The sequence below is a fragment of the Erpetoichthys calabaricus genome, chromosome 6 (genome assembly GCF_900747795.2).
Source record: "Erpetoichthys calabaricus chromosome 6, fErpCal1.3, whole genome shotgun sequence".
Taxonomy (NCBI): domain Eukaryota; kingdom Metazoa; phylum Chordata; class Cladistia; order Polypteriformes; family Polypteridae; genus Erpetoichthys; species Erpetoichthys calabaricus.
Window position 1 is genome coordinate 210636078 of NC_041399.2, and position 21023 is coordinate 210657100.

The window sequence follows — 21023 nt, forward strand, 5'->3', positions numbered from 1 at the left end:
TTTTTCCATTTAAGAATTATGAAGGCCGCTCACTGAGGGCCATCTTAACAGCATCATAGACCCTGGGAAAAGTAGTGCGTTGGGGTCCATGTTTTGATAGCGAAACAGAATCACACATAGGCATCAGAAACATTGTGGGCCCTATGCTCCTGTGGCCCCCGGCCAGTGCCCTTGGGAACCTTCAGTACTGCAAAAATCTCCTTCCTTAGATCTGTGCCTTGACACAATCCCGTCACTATGTTCCACAGGCAGTTCATTTAACACCATGGCTTGGTTTTTGCTCAGCTGTGGGACCTTCCATAGACAAGCATGTGCCTTTCCAAATCATGTCCAGTCAATTGAACTGACCACAAGTGGACTCCAAACAAGTTGTAGAAACATCTCAGTGATGATCAATAGAATAAGATGCAACTGAGACAAACGTCAAATGTAATTTCTTAGAAAGTACAGGAAAGTCGGTTGAAACAGTATGGACATGTGATGAGGATAGACAAGGAATATGTCGGCAATAGAGTGATGGGAATGGAAGTCCAGGTGGAAAAGGAAGCGAGGGCGGATGGATAAAGTAAAACAAAAAATGTTTGAAACAACAGGGTCTGACTGGGATGGAGGTACAGGACTGAACTGTATGGAGAAGGTTGATAAGGCATAGTGACCCCTTAATAGAAGTGAGAAAAGATGAACAGAAAGAAGAGTTGGTTGTCCTTCTGGAAGTTTCTCCCATCTCCATACACGTTCTCTGGAGCTCAGTCAGAGAGACCATTGGCTCTTACCATGGCCTTCCTCTGACATTTGCGGCCTGCTGTCAGAAAAGTCATGGTTGATCCAAACGTCTTACATTTAAGACCTATGAAGGCGTTTGACGTCATGGCTTGGGTTTTGCTCAGCTGTGAGACCTTCTATAGACTTGTGTGCCTTTCCTAATCAAGTCCAGGAAATTGAATTGACCACAACTGGACTCCAAACAAGGTGTAGAAACATCTCAGTGATGACCAATAGAATGGGATGCAACTCACTAAGTAGTGTGCTGGGGCCTCTTTTTTGGTAGCAAATCAAACATTCATAAGCATCTGAAACATTGTGGGCCTCTATGCTCCTGGTGCCCCTGGCCAGGGCCCATTGTGGCCATACGTTAAGATGGCCCTGATTGGGAACCCTCAATGCTGCAGGAATTTTCCTTCCTTAGATCTATGCCTCGACACAATCCTATCACTAAGTTCCACAGGCAATTCCTTCAACCTCATGGCTTGGTTTTTGCTCTACTGGTGGTCCTTCCACAGACAGGCATGTGCCTTTTATTAATCAATCCAATCAGCTGAACCGACCACAGGTGGACTCCAAATAAGGTGTAGAAACATCTCAGTGATGATCAATAGGGTGGGATGCCCCTGAGGCACAATTCAGGTGTCATAGCAAAGGGTCTGAATACTTGTGTCAATGTGAAACTTCATGTTTTATTTTACACACATTTGCTCTAATTTCTAAACTCGTGTTGTTGCTTTGCCATTCTAGGGGTGTTGGGTGTTGCTTGATGAGGGAAAAACATGAATTGAAATGATTTTAGCACAAGGTTGCCCTATAAGAAAATGTGAAGAAAGTGAAGGGGTCTGAAAACTGTATTAATCCATCCCCCCTCTCCCATCTATATCCTAACTACAGGGTCACGGGGGTCTGCTGGAGCCAATCCCAGCCAACACAGGGCGCAAGGCAGGAAACAAACCCCGGGCAGGGCGCCAGCCCACCGCAGGGCACACACACACACCCACACACCTAGTACACACTAGGGACAATTTAGGATCTCCAATCCACCTAACCTGCATGCCTTTGGACTGTGGGAGGAAACCCATGCAGACACAGGGAGAACATGCAAACTCCACGCAGGGAGGACCCTGGAAGTGAACCCGGGTCTCCTAACTGCGAGGCAGCACCACTGCGCCACCGTGCCACCCTTATTAATCCACTGTATGTTAAAAGCGACAACAAAATGGATCGTGGGGTGAACTTACTTGTTCACATATGGTGGAATAGTGGGGCACTATTGTCCTGGGTTCAAATCCTACACACCCAAACAGACGTGGAGGAGCGAACGTTCAAAGTCTGAAGACGCACTGAGCGCGTAGAGCTTAGCTATCGTGCTGCAGAGCAACCGCCTCACCCACTGACATGAAATTCTGTAGTTACGAGTGAAACAAGATAATATTAGCCACTTAATTTCAGGCGAAGTCTTTATTAACATGATGTACCTCTATGGAAATGAGAAAAGAAAGAAACTGCTGACAGGCTTTAAACACAGCGGTCTCACAATAGGCAGCGGCGGGTCTTTAAAGAAAGACTGTATGGTCTACCAAAAATACACAAACAGGGTGCTCCTTTAAGACCCATTGTCTGCATGATCAATTCAGTCACGTATAACATCTCAAAGTTCCTGGCCGCTGTTCTTAACCTGGTGGTAGGCAGCTCAAAACACCACATTCATAACACTTTGGATTTCGTGGAGAAAGTGAGAGAGGTCATTATGGAGGCAGAAGAAACCTTGGTCTCATTTGATGTTACATCTCTATTCACTTGTGTCCCAGTGACTGAAGCAGTGGAGGTAGTACGTAAGAGATTACAGAATGACCCCACTCTCAGTAAAAGAACCTCTCTCAACGCAGACCAAGTGTGCCTGCTTTTGGAACTGTGTCTTCAATCAACATATTTCATATACAAAAGCCAGTACTACAGGCAGAAGCACGGGTGTGCCATGGGTTCCCCTGTTTTACCTATAGTAGCCAATCTATATATGGAAGAAGTGGAAAAGAGGGCTCTATCATCCTATCCTGGAACACCACCGAGCCATTGGTTCAGATATGTGGATGACACCTGGGTGAAAATCAGATCTCAGGAGGTACCACAGTTCACAGACAACATCAACGGGGTGGACAAACACATCAAGTTCACCAGAGAGGATATGAAAAATAACAAGCTAGCCTTCTTAGACTGTGAAATTTCCATCGTCAACGGGGGACATTTGAAAGTGGATGTGTACCGTAAACCCACACATACGGACCAGTATCTAAGGTTTGACTCTCACCATCCACTAGAGCACAAACTAGGTGTCATTAGGACTCTACAACACAGAGCTAACACCATTCCCACAGACTCAGAGGCCAGGGAAGCAGAAGAACACCACGTCAAAAAGGCCCTGAGTAAATGTGGATATCCCAGCTGGTCCTTTGTCAAAGCAGGGAGGACACCTAAAGAACGCTCCAAGCGATTCATGAGAGAGGAAGGACATCCACTGCCTAAGCGAAAACCCTTAGTGATCCCGTATGTGTCAGGAGTATCGGAACAGCTGAGGCGCATTTTCTCGAAACACCAGGTCTCAGTGGCTTTCAAACCCCAAAACACGCTACGCCAAAGATTGGTCCATCCCAAGGATCGGGTCCCACGGCACAAACAGAGTAACATAGTTTACGCAGTTAAGTGCCAGGAGGAGTGCCGTGAATTGTACATCGGGGAAACCAAGCAGCCACTGGCTAAGCGCATGTCACAACACAGAAGAGCTTCCTCGTCAGGCCAGGACTCCGCAGTCTATTTACATCTACAGGATAGTGGTCACTCCTTTAAAGATGAAGAGGTGCACATCCTGGACAGGGAGGAGCGCTGGTTTGAGAGAGGAATCAAGGAGGCCATTTACGTGAAAAAGGAACGACCATCTCTGAACAGAGGAGGGGGCCTAAGGGTCCATCTGTCGCCATCTTACAATGCTGTGATTGCAGCCATTCCTCAACCCTCTATGAATGGTTCACACGTCTACTAATCAGTGGACAATTTGCATATCACTGATCAACTGGCCCTTTGTCAATGGTGCTAGTCTCTGTGATTAAGCAAAGGTACTGTTTATAAGGTTGGGGAAACCTGCAGTCAATTGAGACTGAGGAAGAGACTTGGATAAGTCTCGAAATATTTCTCCCACTTAAAAACTTTGTCCAGATGAACAGAATCAAATTTCTAGGGTCTTTAAAGAAAGCAAGCGTGCGGAGTTTGGTTGCAATTTACTATTTTAGCAGATCTTATCAGCGCGTGCGTCATCTTTATTTTAAATTTTTTTTCCTTTCTAGCCTGGTTTTGCTTGCCGGTTAATTGTGTTTTATACACTATGAGTGTTTTTATGCCGTGTAATTAACCGTGTACCAATGTATAGGGACAACCCAGTTGTTGTCCCAACTTTTCATTTGCCTACCTATTATTACTTTGGCTGACACCATTATCCAAGGTAAATTTCTATTTGAGATTCATTGGGTTACATTTCTTTTATTTTTTCCAATTGCAACACAGAAAGTTGAAGTCACTTGCTTATGGTCACACCATGTCATAACGTCATAACATTGAGACTGGGGTTCATGTTCCGGGTCTTTCCTGTGTGGAATTTGCATGTTAGGTCTCCTCCAGGAGCTCCGGTGTTTTTTCCCACTGTCCAATGAGATGCTGGTTAGGTGAGCAGTCGAAACTAAATTGTGTATGAGTGTGTGTGTGCATGTCCTGTGATGGTCTGGCACCCTGTCCAGGGTTTGTTCCTACCTTGTGTCCCATGCTAGCTGAAATTGGCTCCAACACCCCCTGCAACCCTGGTTTGTATTAAGCAGGTCAGAAGATACCATGACTTTATGATGTAATCCCATTTATCTCTTTTAAAGATTAAAAATTAACACCTTAGCGATGGTCATTGGCGTCTTTCACTGCTGGACTTAAATCAGCAGTTAAATGTCCCAAAGGCAGCAGCTACTTGGACCAAGCAGGTTCAACACCAATTTTGAATAATCTCTAATAGCCCTTGATGGACGCTGGGTGTGCTGGGGACGGGTCACAAGAAAAGACGTGCTGTTTGTTTTAAATTTGGCGTGTTGCCGTCACTCACGTGTGCAAGTCGGTCAAATCTTGCAAAGAGTTCGTTTAACATCCTGACGAGTTCTTGGGCAGACAGAGTCGTGGACAGGTTGGTGAATCCTTTGACGTCTGCAAAAAGAATGCTGGATAAAATACGGAAATGTCACATTAATATTTCATTCAGAATAGATGAATGGAAAATAGACAAAAAATATATCAGTCATGATCTGAAAGGGTAAATATGGTAAAAATATTAATACAGTGCCGATTAAAAGGTTTTCACACTTAATTGTTACACATCATTGAATCACAGTGTTGACACAGATCAAAGAAAAACACTTTAACGTCCACCTGAAAACAGAGCTGAGCAAAGCTGGCTGAATTTATTACAGATAACAAACACAACCTAACTGTTCACATAAGCATTCACCCGCTTCTAGTCCGTATTTAGTAGAATGAGGCCATGTCAGCCTTCCATCTGGTCTCTGTGGTCTGGTCGGTGTTTCTATCAGCTCTGCCTTCTTCCTTCCAAAGTGCACAAACTCTGCCAGGTTGTATGGGGATCACGAGGGAACAGCCTTTGTCAAGTCCAGCTGGACATTCTCAGTTGGTGACAAGAGGAAAAGATGGGCATTCCAGACAGGAGACCGGAGTGGAATGAGAGACGAGCACACCGGCTGGATGAGAAAACGGCTTCTTACCCGGCTGGAGTCTTATAAATGACGGATCAGTGGGAGTCGTAGGTCAAGAGCAGTTCCATTCCTCCTATGACAGTTTGGACTCCCGCCGGGGAACTTAGGAATTAGAGTTCGAAAAGTACCTCCTGACTCCGACTCCACCCTTCGACACTCAACTGGAGGTGGAAGGGGGGGTAAATTCTGTTTCTTTTGGAGTATTTGGCTGGTATTTGTCTTAAAAAGTGTTGGTGGAAAATAAAAACATTTTTTATATGAAACAGGAATTGTGTTGGGTAACATTGTGTTTAAGGTTTGGGGCTCAGTGGTGCCCCCTTGTGCTCACAAATGATATCTGGACTGTCGACTGTGACCTGAATTTTAAATCGCATATTAATCAGACCACTAGGACAGCATTTTTTCACTTAAGAAATATAACAAAAGTTAGACCTCTTATAACACTGAAAGATGCTGAGAAATTAGTTCACGCTTTTGTTTTCAGTCGACTAGGTTACTGCAACGCACTCCTCTCAGGACCACCCAAAAAAGACATCAATCGATTGCAACGAGTGCAGAATGCAAGCTGCTAGAATCCTAACTAGGAAAAGAAAATCCGAGCGCATCACCCCAGTTTTGATGTCACTACACCAGGGGTAGGCAACGTGGGTCCTGGTGAGCCGCAGTGGCTACAGGTTTTCATTCCAACCCAATTGCTTAATTAGAAACCAATCATTGCCAATCTCAGACCTTATTTAATTTTATGGCTTGTTAGTCTGTGTAATGTAAGGCTCTTATATCGTAGATTTTTTTCCTTTCCAAAGATATCATCCAAATGATATGAAGCCTAAAACAGATCATTTTCAGTCTGTCACATTTTTCTATTAAGTGTTTTATTAAATCAAACAGTGCATGATGAACACACACAGATGTAATTGGAAAAAAGCTAGCTGGAGAACTGCTGGCTGCTTTGTCTTTTACATCTTATTGCTAATAAGGAGCAATTAAAACACTGAATGCAGCAGTTTAAGATTGAAATAAGCAATTAAGGTTGGAGAACCTTAACAAGCGAGACCACTAAAATGAAGCATTAAAATGTCACTTAAGCAATATGTGCTTCATCAGCAATAATTGAGTTCTCGTTAAGGAACTGGGTTGGAACAAAAACCTGCACATACTGCGGCTCACCAGGACCGACGTTGCCTACCCCTGCACTACACTGGTTACCTGTGTCATTCAGGATTGACTTTAAAATACTGCTTATGGTTTACAAAGCCTTAAATAATCTCGCTCCATCTTATATATCGGAATGTCTGACATCTTATATTCCAAATCGTAACCTTAGATCTTCAAATGAGTGTCTGCTTAGAATTCCAAGAGCTAAACTTTAAAAGAAGTGGTGAGGCGGCCTTCTGCTGTTAAACACCTAAAATCTGGAATAGCCTGCCAATAGGAATTTGTCAGGCTGATACGGTGGAGCACTTTAAAAAACTGCTAAAAACACATTACTTTAACATGGCTTTCTCAGAGCTTCATTTTAATTTAATCCTGATGCTCTGCATATTCAATTAATTATCATTACTATTCATGGTGGCTCCAAAATCTGTACTAACCCCTACTTTCTCTTCAATTCTTTTTTTGGTTTTCTGTGGTGCCGATCTGCACCACCACCACCTGATCAAAGCACCGTGATGTCCCTAAATTGATGGATTAAAGGCCAGAAGTCCACAAGACCGTCATCATCAAGTTCTTCCATGTGAGCCCTGAATACAATGAGGACTGATTGAGGCAATGGAAGATGGATGAGTTAATGAAAAAACTCTCTGAACAGCTCTCTGAAAACAATGTAAAGTTTTGTCCTACCAGGTTCTTGATGCATGTGGGGTTTGATGTGATTGGGAGTGTTCTCTCAGATGAAGACGCATGTAGTCAATGCCTTGAGGGGGCTGGGTGGTCTCGTGGTCTCTGAATCCCTGCAGATTTTATTTTTTCTCCAGCCATCTGGAGTTTTTTTTTTTTTTTTTTCTGTCCTCCCTGACCATCGGGCCTTACTTTTATTCTATTTTAATTAGTGTTCTCTTACTTTAATTCTTACTTTGTCTTTTTTCTCTTTCTTCATCATGTAAAGCACATCATTTGTATGAAAATGTGCTATAGAAATAAATGTTGTTTTTGTTGTAACTCGGTCAATCCAAGATGTTCTCATGGTCCATTTTTGGATGCCACGTGTCTTATTAATCTTTTCCTTTTATTGTTGTTTTTTTAAGCCAGTTTCAGTCATTTCCTTTGCTTTGGAGTATTACATAATAATTACGGTCAAAACATTTTAAGTCTCCTGGAACTCCAAAACCATATTGGTCTTAAGTAGTGGTTCCTTACAGTTACTGTATATATTGTGGATGTGCTCCAGGTGCTTGATGACATCCTTCTGGCAGCACTTCCTGGAGTGGCGGAAGTGCTGCCCTTGCACCTGGAAGCACTCTGGGAGTTTCTGGAAGGTTCTTCCTCCACCTTCCCAGGTGTGGCAGAAGTGGAGCTTTCCTGTTCTCCACGATGCTCGGGGTGCCCCCTGGCACTTGCCACAGGCCCCTGTAGGTTTGAGCCTCCTGGCTTGGTCCCCATGGTCTTGTCCTTATCCAGGGCGGTTGACCCCTCGTGGCCCGGGGGACATATAAACCGCCTCCCGGTCCTTTAGGGCATCTCGGCTGAGTCTGGCTCCCTGCCTCCTGCGACAATATACTGTATATACAGTCAACCCTTGATATATGACCGGCCTGACATGCGAACAACTTGATTTACGACCAAAATTTTTGTTTTGATTTGCGACCAACATTTTGCGTTACGACCCGAATGTGGTCACGTGTATCCGCTTGCGCGATTGGAAACAAACAGCCGAGAGCGTTCGTAAGCGTCAGTCGGAGCCCAGATACGTGTGTTTGTGGATGTATTTTCAGTCAGTGCAGTGATTTATATAATTTTTTTTGATAATTGCTAAGGAAGGAAGAGAAGGTAACGAAGGTAAAGAAAACGATCACAATCGAAACGAAGAAGGAAATTGTGCGGAAATATGAGAGTGGTGTTCGTGTGACCAATCTCGCTAATATGTACAGCATGTCGAAATCCACCATCTCAACAATTTTACAAAGAAAAGATTTGTATAAGGAGGCTCCTTCCAAACAATACCCACCTTCCATTTCATTCTCCTCCTCCTCCCTTCCTGCAGCCTAAAGATGTCAAATTAAATGGTGAGTACAGTATGAAATTGTTGTTTCTGGTAGGCTAGGCACTTTTTATAACTTTTTGGTTAGTACATTAGAAAAATTCTTGGTGTTTTGTTAAATTATGCACATTATACAACCCTTTTTTATTATGAAAAGGTTAAGTAAGTGTTGCTGTGGGAGGTTCGGAATGCATTATGGGTATTTCCATTATTTCTTATGGGAAAAATAGTCTTGACTTACAACCAGCCCTCGCGAACGAATTGAGTTCGTAAGTCAAGGGTCCACTGTATATATATATATATATTGTGATAGATTATGGTCTCCGTGACCCCTTGAACCTTTAGACTAGATGTCAGACACCAGGTAAAAGTCCAAATAATGGTTTTATTATTAATAATAATAATAATAATAATAGTGCACAAAGCACCCTCCTCTCCACAATACTCAATAATAATAATAATAATAAACAATAATCCTCCACACTCCCAGACGCGTTGCCACCCTTCCACCCAGCTCAGCTCGACGTCTGGGATTTCCCATAGTCCTTTTATATTCCCTGACCCGGAAGTGTTTCCCATCCTACAGTCCATGTGATTTCTTATCACTTCCGGGTCAGATAAAAAGTCCTTTTCTTCAACCCGGAACTTGCCTACGACGAACTTCCGGGTTATAGGGCACAAACAACTCTCTGGGCCTCCCTGCAGCGTCATCTGTTGGCCCCTGTGATATCCAGCAGGGCTGTAAAGGAAAACTCCATTGTCCATGAATACCTGCTGGCATTCGGGGCACTTCCATGCAGCAGGGACAGCTCCATCTGGCGGCCTGGGGGTGTTGGCCTGGGTGACAGGCCGGCCATATCCCACAATATACTGTATATATATATATATATATATATATATATATATATTGTGATGGACGACTGGCTATGGACTCCGGTCGCCACCCCCAGGCCGCTAGGAGGAGCCCTCCGGACAGCATGATGGTGCCCCGAATGCCAGCAGGGCCTCCTGGACTTTATAGTTTTTATACACAGCCCTGCTGGATACCTTGGGGGCCATCGGGAGTCGCTGTAGGGGGGCTAGTGGGCTCTTGTGTGCCCTATAACCCGGGAGTGCGTCACAGTCACATGACCGGAAGAAACAACGTACTCCCGGGGTGAAGAAGAGAACTGTTTACCCTGACCCGGAAGGAAACGGACTTGTGGGTTTTGCCAGGAACCATTTGCGGGTCAGGGGCTACAAAAGGACTGTGGGAAGCCCAGTACACTGAGCTGAGCTGGGAGGTAGGGTGGCAAAGTGTCTGGGCGAGGAGGATTGGTATTGTTAGTGGTTTATTGAGAGTTTAATGATTATTTGAGTGTGGAGTGGAGGGTGCTTGGTGCACGGTATAATAATAAAATAAATATTAGTTATACTTTTACCTGGTGTCTAGAGTGGTACCTGAGGGTTCAAGAGGTGGACAAAGCCACTATCTGTCACAATATATATATATAAGAAGTTATCCATCCATCCATCCATCCATTTTCCAACCCGCTGAATCCGAACACAGGTTCACGGGGGTCTGCTGGAGCCAATCCCAGCCAACACAGGGCACAAGGCGAGGAACCAATCCCGGGCAGGGTGCCAACCCACCGCAGGACAGACACAAACACACCCACACACCAAGCACACACTAGGGCCAATTTAGAATCGCCAATCCACCTAACCAGCATGTCTTTGGACTGTGGGAGGAAACCAGAGCGCCCGGAGGAAATCCATGCAGACACGGAGAGAACATGCAAACTCCACGCAAGGGAGGACCCGGGAAGTGATCCCAGGTCCCCAGGGCTCCCAACTGCGAGGCAGCAGCGCTACCCACTGCAATAAGAAGTTATAAGAATGTTATATATATTGTCACTCACGTATGCATGGGAGGCAGTTAAAAGGCTCAAAAGAAGATAATTCCACGCCAGGCCAGGGGGTGGCAGAGTGCAATAATCCTTTCTCTTTTATCCCTGCAGACCAAAGATGGGAAATTCTGCTTGGACCTGATGACTCCATTTCCGGTTCCAGCCTTGATGATGTCACTTCCGGGCTTGATAGTGTCACTTCCGGTTCTGGGCCTGACGATATCACTTCCCTGACTGACCTTAAAAACCCGCCATCTTCCTTCTGTTAGTCAGCTCTGTGCTAAATCTAATACCTATTTTCGCAGCCTTATTTCAAGTATACGGGTGGCTGCCCCAAACCTTTTTTCTTGTGTCAACGTGTATTCTTCCACAATAATCTACAATGTACAAGGTAATTGGTTTCCCTTTTTCTTTCTCTTTACTCTTGGTTGTACTTTATTCTTTTGCTTAGTCCATCATTCAAGGTTATGGGAAATTACAAAAAAATTATTAATAGAGTTTATGTTCTTCATCCTGTTAATTTACAGCGGTATCTTAATAAAGATGTCATAAAGTTTGGGTTCACTAAGACACAAAATGCATTATTGCACATTTTTTTTCAGTCATTCTGCACTTAGAACATCACAACAACAAACGTATTAAAAAACATCCTTTTATGTAGTCTCGCGATCGGTACAATTTGTTTTTTCATGAAGCACCAACTGTGAAGCCACATCTGTTTGTCTGTCTGTCTTTTTTTGCCTGTCTGTCTGCATAAAATATGCCAAGGTTCTTCTTCAAGGAAATTTGTCTAAGACAGTTCAATTTTTGTCGAGATAGCTGAAGCAGATGGCGCTATACAAGGTTATGAAATATAAAAATCTTCCATTGAACAGGACCGGCAAATTTATGAACTTGTCTGACTTAAAATGAGGAGCGGTTGCATGACCTTGCAAATTTTGCATATTTGACTCTTCACTCATCTGATGCAAGTGAGTCAGACGCTGGGAAGAGTGGTGTGCGCTGTCACACACATGTGACTGGGAGACAGCTGGAGTGCCTAAATGAATCAATTCCACGCCAGACCAGGGGGTGGCAGGGTGGCACTGACTGTCTCCCTCAATCTCTTGCAGACCATCCACGGAAAATCCCACAGGGTACCGGCGCCACCAATGAGATCACTTCTGGCCCCGGTCCTGATCATGATGTCACTTCCAGTTTCCGGAGCTACTGATGATGTCACTTCTCGTCCCAACCCTGACGATGACGTCACTTCTGGTTCTGACCCCAGATGACATTATTTCCTGTACTGGCCTTTAAACCGCTATCTTGTCTCAATACCAGCGGTTCTGTTGTGGACTCGAATCTGTTCAATTTTAACCTATTTTGCAGCAGTGGAACAATATACAGGTGGCTGCCCCAAACCTTTATGATGTCTAAGACTCATTTTTGTGACAGCGCACCCCAACAGCTCACACAACAGTGCCATTCTCCGGCAGTTTCAGATAAGTTAACTAATAGAGTACAAGAAAAAAATGTCACTTCTCTGGAAAAAATTTGAAAGGGTAAGCACATATGCAGAAGAGTAGATCAAAAAGTAAAAGAAATTTGAAAAGTGAGCAGTAACTGTAACTGATAGAAGATGACACGGTGTGCCATGTTCATGATGGTCTGTAGGTAGTTTGAACATAGGGCTCTGCCATTAGTCTAATTGAAGCCAACGTCCAATGACCATGGCCTCTTCACTGCTGGATTGCAGAACAACGCTCCACAGTGAGATGTCATTGGGAAGAGGGAGTGAAACCTGCTGAAACTCTCCAAAGGATGTTGGCTCAATACGTAACTGAAAACAGCTGGAATCAAAAGTGTATGAATGGGTAGAAGGGTTTAAAGTGGGAAGAACAAATGGACCATCTGGTTGACCATCGGCAACCGTGCACACAAGCCCACATCGACACGGCAAATTCCTTCATCAGAGAAGACTGACTGATGATGTTTGCTGCTGCACATTTGGTTATCAGCTATGGATCTGCTCATCATGCACAATGACTGGGGCACCCAAACAGCTTACTCATCAGTACAAGTTAGCATCCTTCATTGAATATCAGCAGGTTTCACACCCTCTGCCCAAAATAAAAAATCTCACCATGTGGCACACATTTCCTATCTATCTTCTAATATTCTCGTTGCTCATTGACACTGCTGAGTCTGGCCTTTGTGTTCCTGAGGTGGATTAAACAAATCTGATAACAGATGAGCTGAAGGATTGTTTTATATACAGTATAATCAGTCACTCGCCAATTCTAATCAATTCTGTTGTTAGAATTTATGAAGGCTCTAAAGAAGTCCAATCATTCATTAAAAAAAAAAAAATCATTGCACAGGCAACAGGCTATCATCATGAAATCAGACCATGGCAGGCACACATCTGAAGGAGACAGACAAGGAGGGGTGACAAGATAAGGGCCAACGTGTGTCTTAGTAGAGGCACAGTTAAGTCCAGAGATTAGCCTCCAATTCACACATCTGGACAGGCGAAAGGACACAAGGATACAAAACCTGAGCCACGTCTGTGATATTAGACATTTATAACATATTTAAGTTAAATAATGCATTTAGACAAAAGGACCTCAAGACATCACTGAACAGCAGGTTTATACAAACTGGTGGGAGGTGCCACATAATTCAGTGGCACCGATAGGTAAAAGTGAAAGGCACTATATGATAGATAGATAGATAGATAGATAGATAGATAGATAGATAGATAGATAGATAGATAGATAGATAGATAGATATGTAAGGCACTATATAATACATAGATAGATAGATAGATAGATAGATAGATAGATATGTAAGGCACTATATAATAGATAGATAGATATGAAAGGCACTATATAATAGATAGATAAATAGATCTGAAAGGGACTATATAATATAGTGATAGATAGATCTGAAAGGCACTATATAATACACTGATAGATAGATAGATAGATAGATAGACAGATAGATAGATAGATAGATAGATAGATAGATAGATAGATAGATAGATAGATAGATAGATAGATAGATATGTAAGGCACTATAAAATAGATAGATAGATAGATAGATAGATAGATAGATAGATAGATAGATAGATAGATAGATAGATAGATAGATAGATAGATATGTAAGGCACTATATAATAGATAGATAAATAGATCTGAAAGGGACTATAGAATATAGTGATAGATAGATAGATACATAGATAGATATGAAAGGCACTATATAATACACTGATAGATAGATAGATAGATAGATAGATAGATAGATAGATAAGGCACTATCAAATAGATAGATAGATAGATAAATAGATAGATAGATAAATAGATAGATAGATAGATCTGAAAGGCACTATATAATACACTGATAGATAGATAGATAGATAGATAGATAGATAGATAGATAGATAGATAGATAGATAGATAGATCTGAAAGGCACTATATAATATACTGATAGATAGCTAGATAGATAGATATGAAAGGCACTATATAATAGATAGATAGATAGATATGAAAGGCACTATATAATAGATAGATAGATAGATAGATAGATATGAAAGGCACTATATGATAGATAGATATGAAAGGCACTATATAGATAGATAGATAGATAGATAGATAGATATGAAAGGCACTATATGATAGATAGATATGAAAGGCACTATATAGATAGATAGATAGATAGATAGATAGATAGATAGATAGATATGAAAGGCACTATATAATAGATAGATAGATAGATAGATAGATAGATAGATAGATAGATAGATAGATAGATAGATAGACAGATAGATAGATAGATAGATAGATAGATAGATAGATAGATAGATAGATAGATAGATATGTAAGGCACTATAAAATAGATAGATAGATAGATAGATAGATAGATAGATAGATAGATATGTAAGGCACTATATAATAGATAGATAAATAGATCTGAAAGGGACTATAGAATATAGTGATAGATAGATAGATACATAGATAGATATGAAAGGCACTATATAATACACTGATAGATAGATAGATAGATAGATAGATAGATAGATAGATAAGGCACTATCAAATAGATAGATAGATAGATAAATAGATAGATAGATAAATAGATAGATAGATAGATCTGAAAGGCACTATATAATACACTGATAGATAGATAGATAGATAGATAGATAGATAGATAGATAGATAGATCTGAAAGGCACTATATAATATACTGATAGATAGCTAGATAGATAGATATGAAAGGCACTATATAATAGATAGATAGATAGATATGAAAGGCACTATATAATAGATAGATAGATAGATAGATAGATATGAAAGGCACTATATGATAGATAGATATGAAAGGCACTATATAGATAGATAGATAGATAGATAGATAGATAGATAGATAGATAGATATGAAAGGCACTATATAATAGATAGATAGATAGATAGATAGATAGATAGATAGATAGATAGATAGATAGATAGATAGATAGATAGATAGATAGATAGACATATTGTTGATTGTCCTGTTTGTTGATGAGGTGTTCTCTTTATTCCTTTTCTTTCCTATTTTTTCATTTCTCTCTTTTTACACACGTCATAACACATTCAGTATTTCTAAGCATTTAACCTGAGTACCTCACAATTGTTTTTGCAAAGTAAAAAGTAGACAAAGTTAATGTCGCTAAGTAAACAAAGAATTTGCTTCACCGGCTCACCTGACATTCTCATAGCGATGAATATAAATTTTGTGGAACTGATGCTGCAGATGTTCATCCTCCACGTTGGTCATGTCGTTTATCATTTCGAGGACAACAAAGCGCGGCAGCACAGACAGGACCAGTCTCTCCTGTGAAGAAATGAAAGAGGCTTTTAGCAGCTGGCCAGGCTCCCTGTGGTCAGTCTATCAGTCATAAAACCTGAGAACAGTTGTGGCGCCTGTGGACATTGTGCACCTCAAATACGTATAAAATACAAGATGAGGAAATAAAACAATAATTTATGAATCCAGAGCAAGTTGCATTTAACAACAAACATTAATTTAAAGGCAGAAAACACACATGTATTGGAAATCCACATTCTCCCCCTGACATTCTTCATCAGCAGTGCGTGTTCACTTAGATTTCTCCTCGTGTTCTTCAGATAAAAGCAGGAAATTGAAAATGGATGTGGAATGGTTATTCTCTTCTGTTCATTATTTAATCATGACTGTGCTGTCCAGTAGTCCAGATACGTTTTCAGCTGCTGAATCTCCAATTATATTTTATTTTCTATAATAGACCACAACCTAAAATACTTTGTAGGTAACATTACGGGACGCTCGTTTCCTCATTTCTGTATGTGGCAGTGTGATGCATTCAGAGTGGCACAGTTAGGTAACTGATGGACTTGAATCGATGTCCCTGTGCTTTACAGTCCAGTACTTCAGTGGCCATGCCAAATTCCATGTGCCAAGATGCCCAGTACAGTGTGTACCAAGAACATCCACGCAGTTACTGCCTGAGCTGCCCATCTCTCAATCTTAAACCACAGCACTATGTTCTTTTGGAGAAATGAGCTTCCTCCTGGCTACCCTTCCATGAAGCCCATAATTATGCAGCCTTTTGATGAGAGAAGAGTGACATTCTCATCATGTCAACACACATTATGATAACGGCTTGGTAATATGAATTATTACAGGGGTCATTTATTTAGTATGGCTTCATGTCCCAACATCATTAAGGGTGTCATCATTTCCCAGGTTCTCCAAAATGTTGTGTACCCCCAGGTCAGAGTTGCCATAAACAGATACAATTTCTCCTGATAAGTTTTCTTTTATAGATCCCAACTTTTGCACGGAAAGCTACATACGCACATTTCAAGTTTCTTTTTGTACGCACACAAGCTTAATAAATCCGAGCCCTGGTGTTGTTCCTGCCATGTGCCCCTAGATTGCTGGGAGAGGCTCCCAGTCCTAGATAAAAGCAGGTTAGGAAAATGGATGGACAGAAGTGATAATCTCACTGTACTCTGAACATGTGACAATAATGACCCTATCAATGATGGTGTCATTTCCCACTTTGTGTTATTATGGAGTGTGTTATCATAGGGTTTCGCTGTCTTTGTGTTTTATAATTGAGTGCAAAACATGTATAATATATAAAGTCCAGTAACCCTGACACAAATTATTGCTGTTGTCACGCATGGGTGTCTGAGGACCACCTTACAGACTCAACTCAGGCATGTAATACCACCCCGGGCCGAGAGGTGGCGCTGTTGCTAATGGTGTTGTCTCTTCACTCCACAGCGCCAAGAAGACACCCAATGAGGATGACTGACCCCACCCTCATCCCACAGAGAAGGCCCATGCCTCATGTTGGAGCCGTCAACAGAAGGAGGGCATCAGTTTTGGAACAGAGCTTGGCACAATGTCGGAAATCCCAAGCCAGACTCGCTCTTCAGAACTACTTGAGTTCGAGAGCCCAAGTTGTCCAAAACAACTCGCTCGTCATTGTTTTATAATAATAATAATAATAATAATAATAATTCATTACATTTATATAGCACTTTTCTAATAATAATATGTGGTGGACAGCTGGGAATCCTGCCTAGCCGGGATGTCAAGAAGGACCGGGAGAGGGACAATACCTCTCCTGGACCACGAGAGGACAGTCGCCCTGGTCTGTATCGGGGCCATGGGATCAGAGCTTAGAAGCTCAATCCTGCTGGAGCCTGTGGATATTCCAGGCACACCCGGAGTGCTTCCGGGTGCACATACGGCACTTCCGCCACACCAGGAAGTGCCGTCAGAAGATCGTTACGAAGCACCTGGAGCACATCCGGGGTGTTATAAAAGGGGCTGCCTCACTCCATTAAGAGAGCCGGAGTCGGGAGGAAGAAGACAGAGCTTGTGAGAGGAGGAGTGAGGGCGACAGAGAAGAAGAAAGAGAAAGGAGAGGACTGTGTGCTGATTTGTGCAGTGTTTGGAGCTGTGTGTAGGAGGCAGCAATAAACGTGTGTGTTTTGGGACGTTTGGTGTCTGTCTGTCTGTGTTCAAGGCTGACTCTCCACATATAATAATAATAATAATAATTTTTTACATTTATATTGTGCATTTCTTAGTACTCAATGCTCTTCACAAAGTGAATGGGGAGCCAATTCAACCACCACTAATGTTCAGCATCCACCTGGATGATGTGACGGCAGACATTTTTGCTCCAGGTATGCTAGGCAAACATTAGCTATTAGGTGGTAAAGATGTAAGAGCCAATCAGGAAAAGGGAATGAATAGGGGGCCATGACTAAGCCATGGAGGACATCCAGGATATTGGGATACACCCTACTCTTCACGAAGGATGTCCAGGGATCTCTTATCACTATCGAGAATCACGACCTCAATTTTACGTCTCATCTGAAGGACGGTGCCATTTTTGCAGCACAGTGTCCCCGTCACCACACTGGGGCATGGGGATCCACACACAGACCACAGGATAAGTGCCCCCTGTTTGTCTCACCAACACCTCTTCCAGAAGCAACCTCAGTTTTTTTCTAGATGGTCTCCCACCCCAGTACTGGCTGGGCCTGAACATTAGCATCAGGTGGAGGACTTCTTCTGAAGTTCAGGTGGCATGGCTGCTGGTTCTAGTTGCACCGTTGTGCGCCTGTTTCTTCCAAATAACTTTCATTTTGAAACAAGTGCAGAATGCAGCTGCCAGAATCTTAACTAGGAAAAGAAAATCTGAACACATCACCCCAGTTTTGGTGTCACTACACTGGCTACCTGTGCCATTTAGAATATGACTTTAAAATACTGCTAATGATTTACAAAGCCTTCAATAATCTGCTCCATCCTATATTTCAGAATGCCTCTCACCTTACACTCCAAATCGTAACCTTAGATCTTCAAATCAGGGTCTGCTTAGAATTCCAAGAGCTAAACTTAAAAGAAGTGGTGAGGCGGCCTTCTGCTGTTATGCACCTAAAATCTGAAATAGCTGACCGATAGAAATCCGCCAATCTAATATGGTGGAGCACTTTAAAAAAACGTAACATGACTTTCTCATAGCTTCATTTTAGTGTAACCCTGATATTCTGTTGTGACAAATAGAGGCACTGTCGACCACTTGAACCCTCAGACCAGACGTCAGACACCAGATAAAAGTCCAAGAATTGACTTTATTATTATAAATAAGTGCACAAAGCACCACTACTCCACACTACTCCATCAATAATAAACAATCCTCCACTCCCAGATGCTTAGCCACCCTGCCTCCCAACTCAGCTCATCGTCTGGGATTTCCCATAGTCCTTTTATATTCCCTGACCCGGAAGTGTTTCCAATCCCTCAGTCCATGTGATCTCCTATCACTTCCGGGTCAGATAAAAATCCTCTTCTCCATCCCGGAAGCACGTCATTTCCCTTGTCGCCTTGCCTATGACGTACTTCCAGGTTATAGGGCATGTAGAATTCCTTGAGCCTCCCTACAGCATCTCCTGGAGGTCCCCATGGTATCCAACAGGGCTGGTTGTAAAAACTACAAGGTCCATGAGGCCCTGCTGGAATTCGGGGAACCTCTATGCCGCAGGGAGAGCTCCATCTGGCGGCTTGGGGGTGTTGGCTGGGATGACAGGCCGGCCATCCCTCACACTGTATATGCATTGTCACACATGTGCGACTAGGAGCGAGCTGAGTGGACCAAGTGGAGGTGATTACCCGCCGGGCCAGGGGGTGGCGGGGTGCTCTAAACCTATTTCTGTTATTTCTGCAGACCAGACACAGGAAAACCTGCCTGATCTGACATCACTTCCAGTTCCGGTGCCCAGACTGACATCACTTCCGGTTTACAGACTGTAAAATCTCCATCTTGCCAAACTAATTCAGTTCATTCTGGGAACTCAAACTAGCAACATTGTTGTGTTTAATTTAAATCTTTTGCAGTCAGGATCAATATATGGGTGGCTGCCCCAAACCTTTCTCAGTGTGTTGAGACTCATTCTTTCACAGCATTTAATTATCATTATCATTCATGGTGGCTGCAAAATCCGTACTAACCTCTACTTTCTCTGCTGTTCTTTTTCTGGTTTTCTGTGCTGACGATCTACACCCCCACCACCTGATCAGGGCACCATGCAGTCCCTCCATTGATGGATTGAAGGCCAGAGGTCTACATGACCATCATCATCGTCTAATTCTTCCACGTGGATCCACGTAATGTTAGGTAGAATGACTACTGGGGGCTGGGTGGTGGTCTCGTGGCCTTGGAACCCCTGCAGATTTTGTTTGGAGTTTTTTCTGTCTATCATTTTTCCCTGGCTATCGGATCTTACTTTTATTCTATGTTAATTAGTATTGCCTAACTTGTTATTTCAAAAAAGAATTTTATTTTCAAAAATTTTTTTTTTCAACCTGGACAAACAACGCCTGGCAGGCACGAACTGCTTAAGCAGTTTATTTCAAAACATTCCAATATACATTAATAGATAATTTTTTAAGAAATTAGATTCAACCATAACCTCATTTACTTGGAATTGAAAATATCCACGTATCCAAAGGGCGACCCTACAAAGACCTAAGGCCGACGTTGGCACGGCACTACCTAACTTTCAATTTTATTACTGGGCAGCAAACATACAAACTATAAAAACATGGACATGGACACAAATAGATGAACAGATACAGGCTTGGTCTGCGATAGAAATAAAATCCTGCAGCACTTCTTTATATTCCTTGCTTTGTCCATCCATCCATTTTCCAACCCGCTGAATCCGAACACAGGGTCACGGGGGTCTTCTGGAGCCAATCCCAGCCAACACAGGGCACAAGGCAGGGAACCAATCCTGGGCAGGGTGCCAACCCACCGCAGGACACACACAAACACACCCACACACCAAGCACACACTAGGGCCAATTTAGAATCGCCAATCCACCTAACCTGCATGTCTTTGGACTGTGGGAGGAAACCGGAGCGCCCGGAGGAAACCCACGCAGACACGGGGAGAACATGCAAACTCCACGCAGGGAGGACCCGGGAAGCGAACCCGGGTCCCTAGGTCTCCCAACTGCGAGGCAGCAGCGCTACCCACTGCGCCACCGTGCCGCCCATCCTTGCTTTGTGCCCCTATAAATACAAGTTATCGCCAATATACTAACAACCCAATTGTGCTTCACTCACTCAGAATATGGAACCAATGTAGGACGTATTTTAAGATAGAGAAGCTTTTATTTGTGGCTCTCCTGCACGAGAACCACCTTTTTCCACCCTCTCTCAAACGTACGCAGTTTTTAATGTCTGGAAAATATTCTGGATGAAATCAATTAGAGATCTGTACATAGACAATGTCTTTGCATTCTACAAACAATTGCACAATTACGATTCAGCTTTCCAGCAA

The 21023-nt window shown here is 42.6% G+C and overlaps 1 protein-coding gene across 2 annotated transcripts in view; it reads right to left on the bottom strand.

The window, feature by feature from the left end:
- Nucleotides 1-21023, bottom strand: part of adcy8 (adenylate cyclase 8 (brain)) — a 345854-nt gene that overhangs the window by 214655 nt on the left and 110176 nt on the right. For both annotated transcript variants that reach the window (XM_051928959.1, XM_051928960.1), the window contains exons 3-4: nt 15374-15504; nt 4901-5012 (exon numbers count right to left, since the gene is read on the bottom strand). In XM_051928959.1, coding sequence (XP_051784919.1) covers nt 4901-5012; nt 15374-15504 — 243 coding nt within the window. The remainder of the gene's footprint in view (nt 1-4900; nt 5013-15373; nt 15505-21023) is intronic.